This window comes from Tamandua tetradactyla, chromosome 10, assembly GCF_023851605.1.
Source record: "Tamandua tetradactyla isolate mTamTet1 chromosome 10, mTamTet1.pri, whole genome shotgun sequence".
NCBI classification, from domain to species: domain Eukaryota; kingdom Metazoa; phylum Chordata; class Mammalia; order Pilosa; family Myrmecophagidae; genus Tamandua; species Tamandua tetradactyla.
In genome coordinates this window covers 92,004,795-92,021,469 of record NC_135336.1, presented here as the reverse complement: position 1 = coordinate 92,021,469, position 16,675 = coordinate 92,004,795, and the positions used below count along the sequence as shown (strand labels likewise).

Below are 16,675 nucleotides of genomic sequence, written 5' to 3'. Positions count from 1 at the left end.
ATGCGTAACACACACAAATACACACCCACACAGACATTCAAGAGATACACACTCACAGACATACAGAGACACACAAAATACACACTCATTCACATGCATCCACACACTCATACTCAGACACACATTCCCGACACACACACAAACACCCACTCACAAACACATACACACCCACCCAGACACACTCTCAGGCCAGAGCTGTTTGCATGAGTGATAGCATGTTTTGGATCTAACGTGTGAAATATAAAAAGTTATTAACTAGTTCTCCTGTACACAATGGAAAGGGTTGTTCTTCTGTTTGTTTTTTGCCAGGATTACTAGTACCTATTTATTGATCGACTGATTGGCATGCTGCCCAGCAGAGGTCACCTTTGCATGAATTAGACAGAGGTACCCCTAGGAGGACATGACTCCTCGGGAGCAAGGCTTGGCGAAGGTAGCATGAGGGATTTCAGCCTTCACTCGCCCTTCTGCCAGGTGTCACAGGTAGGGTACACTCTGCACAGCTACATGGGATGGCCCTGTCACTGTGTGTCCTCTTGTGGAACACGGACAGCCTCCTGTCCAGGTCCATTCGGGGCTCACAGGACAGAGCCCCACCTCGCTAGAGGAGTCACCCTCATCCCGCACCATGTGCCACCATTACCTGTTGGGATAGGTGACATTACATGGCACCTTGCCTGTGTAGTTCTCGTTAAGCCAGCGATTTGCCAGGGCCTGCTGAATGTTGGGCCTCTTCACAGGGTCAGGTTCCAGGAGGGAGCGCAGGAAGTGGATGGCACCTGTGAAGACATGCGGCAAAGAACACAGCTGCTACATGACAAGGCTGAGCACAAAGCTGACCACACAGGTGGGCACATGGCCCACTGCCTGCCTGCCCTCCCCACCCCCTCTGCTCTCCAGGTCTTTGGAAAGCACTTTGCTTCATTGGCAAACAGCTCCTGGGTTCAGCCCCACTTCCCATGTCTTCCTCTCTTAAAATCAGAGATGTCCAAAGTCCAAAGATTAACACCTGTTATGTAGTAAATCAAGAGCCAGCTCAGACCTCCCTGTACCCTACACTTCCCAACACAGCCTCTGGGCTCTCCTTGTGCCATAGAGGTGAGCCAAAGAGACAACGTTCTATTTACAGGCTGGAAGGGATGAAAGAAAACAAACAGAAAATGTTTGCTCTCAAGCATTTGAGAGCACTCAGAAAGAAACCTGAATTTGGGTGTAAAGGCACTCTACTTTAGACCCTCTGACTTGACCCTCAGCACATGGCGAGCAGTGTCTCCAGGGCCCTGGGAAGTCTGTGTCCTGGTCCTTTCTTTTAAAGCCATTCCCCACGGCCAGCCTACTTCCTCCCCAAACTCTCTGAACTTTAATGCAGCAGCCAGACAGGAGTCCAGGCCCACTTAGCTGACCACAGTAGGCCAACACAACACCAGAGTGGCAGGCTTTTGTTCAAGTACTAACTAAACTCTTCAATCGTGACTCAGGTTTTAAAACTCTAGTTTGTGTACAAAGTTCCAGCAAGTGCTGCACTGTAAACCACATCTCCCTGATGGGCCCTGTCCATCTGTGTAGTGCTCAGAATGAAGGAGCTTCTGGGGTGGGGTGTATGCCAATGACATTTATCCTTGCTTTATGCTCCCACTGAAGTTTGCTGCCATCACGCTGATTTCACTGATCATGGCGTGAAAGGAAAGGGTATGAAAAACAATTAATAAAAAATGTAAAGCCTCTCTGATTTCTTTCCTCTGCCCTGGTTCTCCTTTTGTTAAACACACATTTACTGAGTACCTGCTGCCTGTCCTAGCGCTAGGGAAGGGATGCTGGTTTATCTCTAAGTAGAATATTTGTACCCTTTGAGATTATGAGAGTGAAGACGAATGTACAACACCGGAAAATATGTTGATAATGGAAGTGAAGGTCACAGGCTTCAAAACTGGTCAGCACAAGAACATACAATGTGCACAAGTGTGCAAAGAAGGTCACGAATGCTTCAAAATGAAGGCGTCTGCCTTACTAGAGTTATGGGATCATGAGTAATAATTGGTCATCCTACAGTCCTTATTTGAGGGAACCCTGCTAGATTGGCTTTACAATATAAAAATATGTTTTAGGTAACTTTGTACATCATGTCCATCTTCTAACACACCCGTCATCTTGGCTGGGTTACAGTTATTTGTCAAGTAAGCACTGGCCTGATTGTTACTGTAAGTCTACTTATTAGACAGATTTAAATCATTAGTCAGTTGATTGCATCTATTGCTGATTGCACCCCCAATCAACAAAGGAGATTGCCCTCAGCAAGGAGAGGCATCTCTTCATCGAATCAGTTGGAGGCCTTAAAAGGAGAACTGAGGATTTTAGCAGTCAGAAAGAAGTTCCGTCTTAATAGCTAGCCCTCTTCTCCTGAGAAGTTCACTGTCACCATCAAGGTCCCAATTTGTAGCCTGCCCTAGAGAATTTGGACTTTCCAATCCCCACAGTCATATGGGCCAGTTACTATAATAAATCCCTTAATATTTACATACATCCTTTCCGTTCTGTGTCTCTGCAGAACTCTAATACAACACCAAATAGTAAACCCCAGAAAATCATCATAATTCTTATCCCCAAACTTTTCTATCCTTCTCTCCATAGCTAGTTTTCAGTTTTCTGAAATATTCTAACCTTGCTAGGAAAGGTCATAAAAATGTTCACTTTCTCACAGCCTTTAGCTGTCATTTTGATACCATACTTGGAACTTTTCTGCCAGCCCATTCCTGCAGGGCAGGAAGTGCTGCAGAGGTGACAGTTTTGATGCTGGAGTCTGCCCAAGAGAAACAATCGTAGCTCATTATGTCACCAGGTAACTCCTTCAGGGTAGTGGGAGCATACCAGAAGGTCATTTTCCTTTGAATGTAGTGGATAAAAATATATGTGTCAATGTCACAGCAGTCTTCAGGTACCTTTAATACTGTCTGATTTAAAAGCAAACGGACTTCCAAAAAAAAGAGGTTCCTCTTTTTGGAACTTCTTTTTCCCTTCCCTCAACCCCTCTATGTTACGAGTCATTTGGATGGAATTTCACCTCCTAGGTGCTTAAGCATGGGCATCTTCAGAGAAAAAAGAAGGGGGCTTAAAAAACTGAACTGGGGGGGGGGGGGGCAGTAAGCTAATGGAAGGTCTGGGACAGCTCAGTCATTACCCTCATAGGACCTGAACCACAAACCAGGCTCCTGCCAGGCTTTCTCAGAGTATGATTAGCCGGAACAGCTAAGAACAAACTAGATGTGTATTTCTGTTCTACTTTCCAAATCAAGCACTCCGCATCTTTACAAAGTGCTGATGAGCACAAGCAATTCTAGTTCAAAGTACAACTGACAACTTTTGTTTCTTTGGATATCACAAACGTTGCAGTACTATTCAAAAAGAACTCTTTGAACACATCCTGAGAGCTCTTTGATGGTTGTGTTTGGGTCTTGGAAATCTCTAAATCCCATGAGCAGAAGGGATCAAAACACTCCCCTGCACTGTCCTAGAAAGCAAGGTTGGACATGGCCACTTGTCACCCTCCACTCCTCTGAGATAGCACTTAGGGTCCCCATTCTGGCCTGAAGAGCTGGAATATGAACATTGTGGGGTGGGGATAGGGTTCCCCTCACTGGCTCAACATAACAGGGGCATGGATTCCTCTGGGACTTAACTTAGTCTCTTTCATACAACTCCAGCTCCCCAAAGCCTGCACTGGCTTGTGAGCATTGATGCTGGCCCAAAGGAAAGGGTCACAGGAAACAAGATGAAACCATCGAACTTTTCGCATGAGTGCATACTGGATGCAAGTGGAGTCTCATCCCACTCCACGCAACTTCATCATCACCTCCCAGGCTAAAGCAGCAACAAGAATCTTTTGATGGTCCAGCATTCTTGGAAATTTTAATTAGCATTGGCTCGACCCTCACAAACGCTAACATCTCACCTTGTGCTGCACAGTGAGTGAATTCATAGCACAAAAAAGTCTTCAGATGGAGTGACTGGAATGTATTATAACTACTAGCTTGGAAGTGCAGTGATGAAAAGGCAAGCTGCCTGAAAAATGAATAAGCCATAAAAGAGCCATAAAAAAAGCCACCCTGTAGTTCACTATCCTGTAGTATACAAGTGCCAACAAGCAGAAAGGGAAACTGTCTAGATGGGAGCCTGGAAAAGTCCTAAAGCTCAAGTTTTCAAATTGGACAGTAAGGTTGAGGGCAATGCTTCAGGAACCCACATCACGGACTCACAGGGTCAAGTACATTGAATTTTTTCAACTGAGATTCTATAAAAATTCCTCTAAAATTAATCTAAAAAAAAGAGTACAAGAAAACGACAGATGTGGAGAGCTCATTACAAATATGAATTCATCCTATTATGAAGACATCAAAGTCATAAAGATGTGTGTTAGCTAGACAGTTAAAAAGATCAGCACATTTTCTGTGTGAATTGACATAACCCAAAACATAAGGAAAACAGATACTTATGCATCATCAGTAAATACCCCGAAATCTGGGATGCCATCTTATACTAATTAATAAAATGAGAAAAAGAAGAGAGATAGCATGGTATACTAAGAAAAGCTCAGGATTCAGGTGCCTAACAAACAAGTCCAAAAACAGTGCAGCTACTTAATCTCTCTGAGGCTCAGTGTCCTCAATGGTAAATGACTTGTCCCACTTCAGTGATTGCTGCAGGCTATACTGCATAGCCTGTAGCTCCCACTGAGGCTGTTCACCAAATATTTCTGGCTTTCCACCGTCCAGACATGTGCTAGGGTTGAACTCCCCCACCCCTTAAGTTGGTCAAAGCCATGTGATGAGTTCTAGAAAGTCAGGAGTTATGAGTTTATGTGACAAGTTAATTGTTGATGAGACTTCCTCAACTTGTCTTTCCTGCTACATGAACCAGCAATGTTTGAAATGGTGGCTGCTACATCACCTTGGGGCCCTGGCTCACTCGAATGGGCAGAACTAATCCTAAACTTAACCCTAACCCTTCAACCCTCAATTCAGCAGTTCATATATATACATAACATAAGTGAGAAATAAACCTTTATTATTTCAAGCCACTGAGACTTGGGGTTGTTTGTTACTGCAGCCTAATCTGGCCTATTCTGACTAATATAAGTCAATCAGAAGGAAGGAAGAGTTCTCCAGCTCCTTAGATCTCCTCAAGATTTAAAGTGAGCATTATCAAAAGTACCTTCTCCAGGGATGGGGGTACAAACATTCTCCCTTGGCCCCTTGTCAATGAGGACAAAAAAGGATCTGAACCCTAAGTGGAACTCCAGAATCACCCTGGACAATATGACAATATAATTCTCAAGGGGGCCAATTTAAAAGGTTGTTATTAATGTGAAAGCATTAAATCTTATTTGTTACCACAATGAGACATTATTAGACACCTATCAGAATGGCTGAAATAAAAAATAGTGACAGCATCAAGTGCTGGAGAGGATGCAGAGAAACTGAATCACTCATGCATTGCTGATGGGAATGCAAAATGGCACAGCTACTCTCAACACAAACCTGGCAGTTTCCTACAAAATTAAACTTGTGCTTACCAGACAACACAGCAATTTTGCCCTCGGGTATCTGTCTCAGAGAAATGAAAATCACACAAAGTCTGTGCATGAAATGTTCACAGCAGCTCTATTCATAATAGCCCCAAAGCAAAGCAAGCCAGGAGTCCTTCAGCGTGTGAACGGTCAAACTGTGGTCCGTCCATCCCATGGACTGCTAATCAGCAATCAAAAGAAACAAATGATTGATACATGCACCAACTGCATGTATCTACAACATTGATGTAGCTCAAAGGAACTATGCTGAGTGAAAAAAAAAGCCATTTATGTATAACATTCTTGACATTACAAAATTATAGAGGTGGAGAACAGATTAGAGGTTTCCACAGCTTGGGAGACTGGGGGTGGAGACTATGACTGTAAAAGGGTAGCACAAGGGATCCAGGGGGTGAAACTGTTCTAGTTCATGACTGTGGTGATCTACATGTGACAAACTGTGACGATCCAGATACAAATGCACGAGTGGATGTCAAACTGGTGAGATCTGTACAAGGACAATGGACTGCATCAATATCAATTTCCTGGTTGAGACAGTGAACTACAGATACACAAGACACTACCATTGGTGGCAAAGAGGGTGAAGGGCATATGGGAAGTCTCTCTTTTATTATTTTATTATATATTATATTATATCATATCACATCATATTATAATAAATTCTCTATTATTCCTCCCAACTGCATGTCTTTCTACAATTATGTCAAAATAAGTTTGGCCTCCTCCTTAGATCTATAAACTCTATAAGGAGAGGGACCATGTCCTGTTTGTTCTCCATCTTCCTGGCACCGAACATACGCCTGGCACAGAGTTGGGCATGATATTTAAGGAATAAGTGAATAAACGAATGAATGAGCACTCCTCTTATCAACAGTTCTGAAAGCTCCAAAACTTAAATATAACAATTCACTCAACATTTTACACATTTTTTAACCCTAAGGGTTGGGACTCTCGGTGTGCAAATATTTCTTCTATAATGACGAGAACTGTAACATAGCTCCCCAAGCACATTATGCTTCCTTTTCTTTCAGCCTCTAGAGATTCCACCCTCCCTCGCAAAGGTGAAAGTAAAGACCAAATTAAATAATTACATTAAAAAAGAACACATTTCATCTTGGATTCCATTTGGCAAGCATATTTTCATAGACAGTTTTATAGATGTTCTATAAATGCAAGAGAAAAACACTTTACAGTAGTAAAATAAAAATGCTATGTTTTCACTGTGTATTATAAGCTGAAGTTAAATGATTACATTTTTTTTAATGCCTTATCGCAACAAAGCTGAGTTTATTCAGGAGCCAATTAAATGACCGTCAAGGCCAAGCTGTGGCCAAGAACTTGGAGTGAATTTTGGACGAAACAAAAGAACAAATTGCACTAACTTGCTGCATCTGAAACATGAGCTGTTTACTGAAATGTGAACCAGCTAATATGAGAGTACTTTTGAAGTGCACCTGATTATTCAGTTTAATCGAGTAACCAAACCTATATATATTTAAAAGCTTTGAGCAGGATAAAAAACTGAAATAAGACAAATCACCAGCCAAACTTGAATGAAACTAATATTTCTTTATAGAGAATTGACTAAAGAGGACAATAATGGTGAGACGTGATTATAAACACTCTTTTCAAAGTCAACACGGTGAAAGGGTGAGCTTTAAATAATCAAGCCTGCCATTATTTTTCAGAAAGAGAATATGAGATCTTTTTACTTTGTGTGTTTGGGCGAGGCACTGTGCAGAAGGAGGAAGAACTAAGTTACGGGTTCAGAATTATAATGGGAAAGAATTCCCAGGCCAGATGGTGTGGCTACCTGGAAATGGGAAAACAAACCACCTCTTGTGACTTAGTTTTGTTTTGCTTTTGTAATCTTACCCTCACATTTTATTATTTTATTTTATCATGGTAAAACATACAGAAATAGGGAGTTACTACCTGGGATTTTTTTCCCATTATAATTCTGAACCTTTAACTTAGTGCTTCCTCTTTCTCCAGGCCCTAGGAACCTCTAATCCACTTTCTGTCTCTATTAATTTGTGTAATCCAGATATTTCATATAAGTGGAATCATATAATATTTGTCACTTGAAATCTGGCTTTTTCCACTTCTCATAGTTCATCCATGTTGTAGCATGTATCAGAACTATATTCCTTTTTATGGCTGAATATTATATTCCATTGTATGGATATACCACATCTTGTTCATCCATTCGTCCTCGGATAGACAAGTTGTTTCCACATTTTGCTCTGAATATTGGTGCACAAACATCATCAGTCTGAGTCCCTGGTCTTCCATTCCTTTGGGTAGATCCCCAGGAGTGGAATTTCCAGGTCAGATGGTAATTCTGTGTTTAACTCTTTGAGGAACCACCAGGCTGTTTACCATTACAGCTGCACCATTTTACATTCCAACCACCAAGACTCAGTTTTTAGTTTTTAAGAAAAAACCCATACCACTTATGCCTCCCTCTATTATTGACATTGTGCTGTTTTGAAAGAATGCATGTACCCTAGAAAAGCCATATTTTAATCCTAATCCTATTTTGTAAAGGCAGCTGTTTCTTCTAATCCCTATTCAGTACTGTACGTTTGAAACTTTAATTAGATCACCCCCCTGGAGATGTGACTCAATCAAGAGTGGTTGTTTAAACTGGATTAGGTGGAGATGTTTCTCCACCCATTTGGTGGGTCTTGATTAGTTTACTGGAATCCTATAAAAGAGGAAACATTTTGGAAAATAAGGGAGATTCTGAGAGAACAGAATGGCATAGCTACAAGAAGCAGAGTCTACCAGTCAGCGACCTTTGAAGATGAAGAAGGAAAATGCCTCCTGGAGAGCTTCATGAAATAGGAAACCAGGAAAGAAAGCTAGCAGATGACGCCATGTTTGCCACGTGCCCTTCCAGGTGAGAGACAAACCCTGACTGTGTTTGCCATGTGCCTTTCCACTTGAGAGAGAAACCCTGAACGTCATCGGCTTTCTTGAACCAAGGTATCATTCCCAGGATGCCTTAGATAGGAAATTTCCACAGACTTGCTTTAATTGGGACATTTCCATGGCCTAAAAACTGTTAACTTGCAACTTATTAAACTCCCCTTTATAAAAGTTGTTCTGTTTCTGGTATATTGCATTCCAACAGCTAGCTAACTAGAACAGACACTTAGCATTGGAGTGGTACCTTTGTTACAACTGATGGAAGAATATTATATCATTACTATAAACTATAGTCCATAGTATGCATTACATATATTTTTCCCATATGCCACCCTATTATTTTCTTTCTCTCTTTTGGAAATTTTATTAACATATTAGGTCAATATTAACCCTCTAATTCTCTTATGTTTGATTTCCTCTGACCATCCAGTTATTTATCTCCTAAATAAAGAAAAGAAATCTTCAGAAAGAAATCTTTACCATTAAATCTCAGTCTTTCTTTTTTATTAATTTCCAGCATAATTTTAATTTCTAAGATTGTTTCATTATTCATATAATAAATATATAAATATTTATATTTATAAATATAAATATTTTAAATTTTATTTCTATTTTTATTCTTTTATTTCTTTTTACAGCATCTTATTTATTTCATGGATGCATATCTTCGTTGATCTCTTTGAAAATATAAAATATATTTCAAAGCCTATATTTAAAATTATCTTAGGGCATATAAAATTGCTATTTGATTTTTTTTGGTTTTTTAAAAAATATTTTTATTTAAGAAAACAAACAATACACTTAGAACTACCAAAAACAGATATTTTAGTTAGCTTAACCATAAGCATATTTAAATGAAGTATCCATATAATCGTTGTAAAACCTGTGTTTGTGCCGTAAGTTTCACAAACCAATTTAAAATAAAGGCAACAAGGAAAAAATCTACAAATTCAGATAGCAAAGTTCTTAAATTCTAAATATTGAAAGCTAAGTTAAATGTCACAGTTTTGACAGCTGAACACACCCTATTATTAACATCTTGTATTAGTAACATATATCTGTTCTGGTCCATGGAAGAAAATTCCTAAATTTGTACTAGTAAATACTTTCATCATCCACAACAGGGTTCACTACGTTATACAGTCCCTTGTCTCATCTGCTAGCTTTCTTTCTAGTGACATCCATGACCCTACACTTCCCCTTTCAATCACATACTCGATTCAGTGCTGTGTATTACACTCACAATAATGTACTACCATCATCTCTATCCATTTCCAAATGTTTACAATCAACCTTATTAAAAACTCTGCACAGGGTGGGCAATGGCAGCTCAGCGGTAGAGTTCTTGCCTGCTGTGCCGGAGACCCAGGTCCGATTCCCGGTGCCTACCCATGTAAAATTAAATAAATAAATAAAAATGAACACATTAAAAACTCTGCACAAATTAAGCAGAGACCTATCAATGTTGCACCATCGGAATAACAAACATTCCTACAAAACAAATACCGGCTTGCAAGTGGACGGAGTATGTTCAAAGTTGTGAAACACATACCAGAAAACAGCAGGTGCATTACCTGTGGAAAGCTGGGTGGGGAGGGGGTTCATTTCTTTGTCCACCATCTTCTGGTACAAAGCCCTCAGGCTAAAAGGCTCCACGGTGAAAGGCAGCGTCCCTGTCAGCATGGCGTACATGTTCACACCTCTGGAAAGAGAGTCATGAAAGATGAGACTAAAATAAGGTCCCGGGGAGGGGAAGACAAAGAGGACACTGGCTTAGTTGGAGTTTGATTATTGTCACTTTCATGCTCATCTCAATAGGTCTTCTTCATAGGCATCTTTCTAGCACTGTTGGCACCGCACTGAAGCATCAAAAGGCTTGGGTAAAAGGACTGAGTGTGAAGACTTGGACAATGGATTGTGGGATGGAGGAGAGTTGAAAGAGCTACCTCCTAAGGAGGGGAAACCATTTCCCAGTTTTCTCTCTGAATGGCAGGTATGGTGGGAAGAAGTCAACAGGAAGGAAGTCCAGACCAGGTTATAGGAAAAATGTCTGAGAGATGATAGGAACTTCCTGCCATTATGTGGCTTTCTGAGTATCTTTCACAAGGCAGAACCTGGAGGGAGTAAATTCAGGGAAGACTGCATGGGAGCACAAGTAAAGGGCCAACTGGCATGCCTGGTTACCACTCATCCATTTAAAATGAAAGCTTCATACCAAAAAAGGGTGTACGGCTCTCACCTTGAATCCTGCCTTGGTTTGTAACTAGAGAAGATCCTTTTGGGGGGAGGTCTCTTTTCTACTCTCATTTTTCATTTTATTGTTCATTGTGAGATTCTGCCATGCGGCCCTGGCTCAAGCATCTCAGATGCAGTTGAAATATCTTCTGAATGGACTTATCTGCTCATATGCAAAGGCAATCCAGAGGACAGCAGCATCTTCTTGGAAGTTCTGATTTTCCTGATGTGCAAACCTAATATCATTTTGATGAGATTTCCTGATGGGGATGAAATGTCTGCTTGCCAAGAAGGTCTCAAGCATTCCAAAGAGCCCCAGGGAATATGTTTTAAAAATAGGTGAGAGGATTTCCAATCAAAACAAATCCAATGAGACTGATTGAACTTAAGACCCCTGAGGCCCAATTCCACTGTGGCACCTTCATTATGGCACACCAGACAGGGACAGGTACTGCAACCCTCAGGCTCTAGCTATAAATCATTCTCAAATTTCAGACATGTGCTAAAACCCAGTCCTGCTCCATAACTCACAGTTGAGTTAGGGCGACAGATACATAAACATTCATTTCACAAGTATTTGCTGCCAGCTTTCTGCCCCAGGCTGGGAACTTGGTACTGGTGACCTGGACAAGGAGGATGCCATCTTGGAGCTGGTATAACAAACAGGTAAACATATAAACAAGCATAATGCATGCTTTCAAGTGGTGCTAAATACAAAGATAATAGGAAAATGCTAAACCCAAGAGGGGATCAGTTGGGGAGGAAGAGGACTTGTGAATAAGCACATGAAGTGGGAGGCTTCCCAGTGCATGTGTGACCTTCTATGGCTTTGGTGAGAAAGGGAAAGATAAAGGTCATAAATCAGGAAACGGAGACAAGAATGAACAAGGGATATGCAGAACTATTTACTGCAGCATTTCCCCAAGTATTTTTAGTAGAACATGTTTCCCAGGATCTGACTAGATGTCAGGTGAGTAAAAAAGTTCTATGGCCAAATAATTCAGGGGGATTATTATCTGGCATAAGTGGATGACAGTGGATTAAAGGAAGAGCAGGGCACTCTGGCAGTAAATGTAGCATGTTGCTATTAAAGTGTGACTGGGAGGATAGATGTGGTAATGGGAAGGAAATGGTAAAGAAATAATAGAGAGGTGCAGAGAGGAACAGCCAATTTCAAACTTAGAGAGCCAGCAAAATGGCAGTAATGGTCAAAGAACGGAGAGAACTGAGGAAGGAGAAAGAAGGGGTGCGAGGGTGGTGACATATTTGAGAACCCACTATGCACTGCTGCATTTCAGTATGTTTGAACTAGAGCTAGACATCCTAGCTTTGGAGGATTCTTAGAGAGGGGTAAGTTGGAAAGCCAAAAGATTAACAAAAGTGGCGAATTTCTACATTGGAAGGGGCCTTTGACACAGTGGCTTTTGTGGATGGAAATCCACTGCTGCATCCCACAAAGGTGTTGTTTGGGGACCAGTCAAAAGCCCCAGTGATTCCATGTGGGTCAACTCTATCCATGAGGAAGGGCTTTCCAAGGCCAAGCCAAAGTCAACATCTTCTACCCATTGGATGGGGAACAAGACTTGCTTCTCCTCCATGGCTGGCATTCCACATATTGGAAAACTGGAACCAGGCCATTTGTATCCTCCGAGGTGGGGGGAGAGGGGTGACCCGTAGGCCTCTGCCTGTTTTTTATGTGACCCAGTACGGAGTCCCCTCAAAAAACTGCTGTTTCTTTCTGAACACCAATAAGCAGGTCCGTATAGATAGAACGTTTTAAACAAGTTTTCATGCTATACAAACAGAACTGGAATGAATTAAGATGAGGGGCAAAAATCTTTTAAAAAAAAATTAAAAATTGGATTCTGTCCCTGTCTCCATGTATGCCTTACTCTTGGATCTAACATTCAAACCTAAAGCCAACTGGCCTGGTAGTTACACAATATCATTTTTTTTTTCTGCAGGTGTTTTATCCATTCAGTGTTCCTCAAACTGAGATGCATGGACATATTCTCAGGGGTTCCACAATTTTAGTTTGGATTTTCTTTTCAGTGATAGACTACAAGATTTTACAAAGCATTACAAGTGGTCTCTGGTTGGCTGCCATATAACCAAGTATACCCTCCACTGTACACAGACTCAACTTCAGTGCCTGCTTTCACATTTATGTTTACCAACACAAGATTTTTTTTGCCAAGAAGTATCACGCTTCTTGTCACAGGCTAATGAGATAAGAGCAGAGGAAGCCTTATATTTTCACTGATGCTTTTCCACTTCTATTTGTGGAATAGAAAGTCTCCTGAGGATCAGAATAGTGCAGTGGTTCCCAAAAGCATGTTCTGCCAGTAGCATCAGCATTACCTGAGAATGTGTTGGGAATGCAAATTCCTGGGCCCTACCCCAGATTTACTATATCAGAAACTCTGGGGGTAAGGCCCAGCGACGTGTTTTGACAAGCCTTCCAGGGGATTCTAATGCATGCCTGAGTTTGAGAATCACTAGACGAGGGAAAAGTCACAGGAATGTTAAGTGATCTCAAGACTCAGGCCTGATCAGTTCAAAGCACCTGTGCCCAGTAGTGAGAATGATGACTACATCACATAGAGCAATTTAGTTCCTGTCCAACATGGGTCACTGTATTAAGTTAATGTGGCTAATTTGAATATTTGGGTTATTTTTTAGTTCTAGTTATATTTAGCTTCTAAATTGGCTTTGTTTTTTTTTATTGCACAGCAGTCATAAATAAAAGGAGTTTAATTTTAGGTTTGGGCACAATTAAGTAATATTTAAATAAAAAGAACTTAAGTCAGTGTGAGGGATTATCAAGCATGTACTTCCTTTAAAAGGAAAATATAGTTCCAGTGCTAGGTAAATAACCAAAAGAACTGAAAATAGGGGCTCAAGCACATACTTGTACACAGATGATCACAGCAACATTACTCACAAAGCAGGAAATAACCCAGGTGTCCATCAACAGATGAACAGATAAATAGAATGCGGCATATTCATTCAATGGGATATTATTCAGCCATAAAAAGGAATGAAGTTTTGACACACGTGACAACCACGGATGAACCCTGAAAGCATTCTGCTGAGTAAAAGAAGCCAGACATAAGAGGACAAATATTGTGCAATTCTAGTTACATGAAATACCTAGAAACAGTAAATTCATAAAGACACAAAGTAGATTAGAGGTTGCCTGGGGCTAGGAAGAGGGGAGGAAATGGAGAGTCATCACTTAATGGGTACAGAGTTTCTGTTTGGGATAATCAAAAAGGTTTGGAAATCAATAGCGGTGATGGTTGCACATCATTGTGAATGTACTTACCACTAGATTTTACACTTAAAAATGGTTAAAATGGCAAATTAAAAATTTTTACAATAAATTTTTTTTTTTTAATTTTAGGTTACAATACTATAATTTCCCTTTCCTTGTAGGGGAATCTGGCTGCAGATGTGGGTACATAAAATAGAAGTGGGTTGTTACAGTAATGGGATAGGGACCCAACTGAAGGTGTTTGGTGAATGTAATATGAGGCCAGAGGACCAGCTCTAAAATCCTCATTAAAGTTTCCAGCTTCAAGGAGTTCTTGAGACATCCAATTACTTGCATTCTCATCACCGACTAGGTTTCAGAGATGCAACATCTCCTTCAGTCACTGCACATTAAGCTGTTCCTTGCATCTCTCCAATATCTGGCTGGGACCACAAACAAAGATAACAGATGCTTTTCTTACAGATGGTGCCAGTAAACCCCATGCTTCAGTGACTGCTCTAGCAGGGCCAAGCAGCGGTTTTTTTTAATAACTCTAAGTGGTTACTTGACTACCAAACTGACTCCAGAATGCCATTTCTTTTGGAGGAGCTTATCAGAAACTAGAACAGTCACAAATACTTAAAGAGAACCCATCTCTCTAATACTTGGGTCTCTTATCCACAAAATGTGGTTAGTAATAGTTTCAACTGCACAGGTTATTTCGGGCCACTGAGCCAAGCCACAAAATTAGCGAAAGCTGTGCCTGGCATGAAGTTAAATGCTCAATAAATATGATCTAGTGTTTCTTCACCAAACTTGAAAATACAACAGTATTTTTTTTTGCATGGGCAGGCACCGGTACTTGAACCCGGGTCTCCAGCTTGGCAGTTGAGAACTCTGCCTGCTGAGTCACCGTGGCCTGCCCTCACAACAGTATTTTATACAAGCATATTTGTATATTAGTACCAAATTATAATGGATACCTTCATTAAGAGTCATATAGTCCTAGATTTAAAAAGGGAAAGCAGATGGAGTAGCTTAATTCCTCTCCCCTAGAGTTTGCATATAGGTTTAATATCTGGATAAAGAGAAGTCGAGTTCCTTTGGCATTTCAGAAGTATGTTAAGAATACCAAGGGGAAACTGTGGAATGCAATTTATAAATCTCTGTAATCCCATAGAATTAGGGGGAGTTTCAAAACATGCTCAGAATTTCCTGACGTGCTTTTTGAAATACGGCCCAAGAACTTCCTAGTTTCTCCGAGGTAAACGTGGGTCTCTTGGGAACCAGACAGTTTTAAAGAGACAGACGGATAAGAGATTAAAAGGAGGACAGGCAGCGGGTAAATCTAGGATTTAGGATTTTTCCAAGCAGAAAGAAATCAGAGTGAGTCATGGTAGGGTAAAAGGAAACCTGAAGGCATTGTAAAATACTCTGGTGCCAAAAGAGAAAGAAAAAGTGACACCAAAGAACAGGTGGACAAAGCGGGGTTAGGGACTCCATGATCTATAAGTATGGAATATTTGTAATTAAGTCAGAAGCCAAATGGGGTTTCTGATACTTAGGCTGCTACACACAAATAGTCTCTGGAGGAAAAGCTTGGGTATCGACCTGCTGTCCCAGAGCGCAAATAGAGTATCACCTCTCCCTGGAGAAGTTGACCCGCATATCTAACGAGACATGAGGGACAAAGCGACCGTCCGGGTAATACTTGCAGGTGGAGGATCTGGTTTCTTGTTTTCATGGGAGGTGGGGACAAGAGCGCTGAAAACTGCCCAGTTTATAGCAGAGGGCAGTTGAGAGAACCCTTGGCTGGCATACCTTGCTTTTGTAGGATTCTTCAAGAAAGAACCTGCCCTGGAAAATTTGAAGGCCTCAAAGCAATATGCTTCCATCCTCCTGTATCAACTTCCAATACAATTTCAGATTTAAGGGCTTGAAAACACAGTGGGAAGAGAGCCAGCCATCCATTTGGAATAGTTCAAACTTCACCCCTACTCCGTTACATGGTTTGTGCTTACTTAGTGAGAAATTATTTTCCTGTGGATTTTAAGATCTGTCTGACTTTTCCCTTCCTGTGTCCTCTCTTCTATTTTAAATGCACATGCTAGCTGCCAAAGAAAAACAATCTGGGATTTTAGAAGTGAAAAACCGCAGAAGCTAAAGGAAGCTTCTCTCTTAAAAGTCAAAAGCCCTAACGGAATAGCAGGCCTCCTCTTTCTACTTTCTCCTTGTGACATCTTTCATTTTTGAGGGGTTCTGATGGACAGAAAAGGAGAAGAAAATACTGTCCTTCTATATTTGATCTCTGCCAGGGGCTGATGGTATTTGTTTGTACTTTGCAAAATACAACCTGAGGTGAGGAACGAACCCTCTCACCCTCCCTCCATTCTGAATGCCTATGTCTATAAAGGGATAGCAGAGCTGGAAACAAGGTGGCTTCCCTCAGCCAACTCGTCTACCCCAAGGCTCATCACTGGGAACAGAGATTGTTTCCCCATCAAGTTAATGCAGATTCAGTGAGGTTAGGAAGGTGACTTGGGGTAGTTTTGTGCACAGCTCCCCACTAGGCACCTGGTCTGCAGGCAAACGCTTCGCCCACCCCAGAGCCTCCTACAAGAGCAAAGAGCAACTGTGGATAAAAAAATGTTGCAAACTCAATCCTTTGG

At 41.1% G+C, this 16,675-nt stretch overlaps 1 protein-coding gene across 1 annotated transcript in view; it reads right to left on the bottom strand.

Annotated features, from left to right (window-relative positions):
• HUNK (hormonally up-regulated Neu-associated kinase) overlaps positions 1-16,675 on the bottom strand; it is a 109,841-nt gene that overhangs the window by 26,258 nt on the left and 66,908 nt on the right. Inside the window, exons 5-6 of the mRNA XM_077118829.1 lie at positions 10,090-10,217; positions 644-779 (exon numbers count right to left, since the gene is read on the bottom strand). Coding sequence (XP_076974944.1) covers positions 644-779; positions 10,090-10,217 — 264 coding nt within the window. The remainder of the gene's footprint in view (positions 1-643; positions 780-10,089; positions 10,218-16,675) is intronic.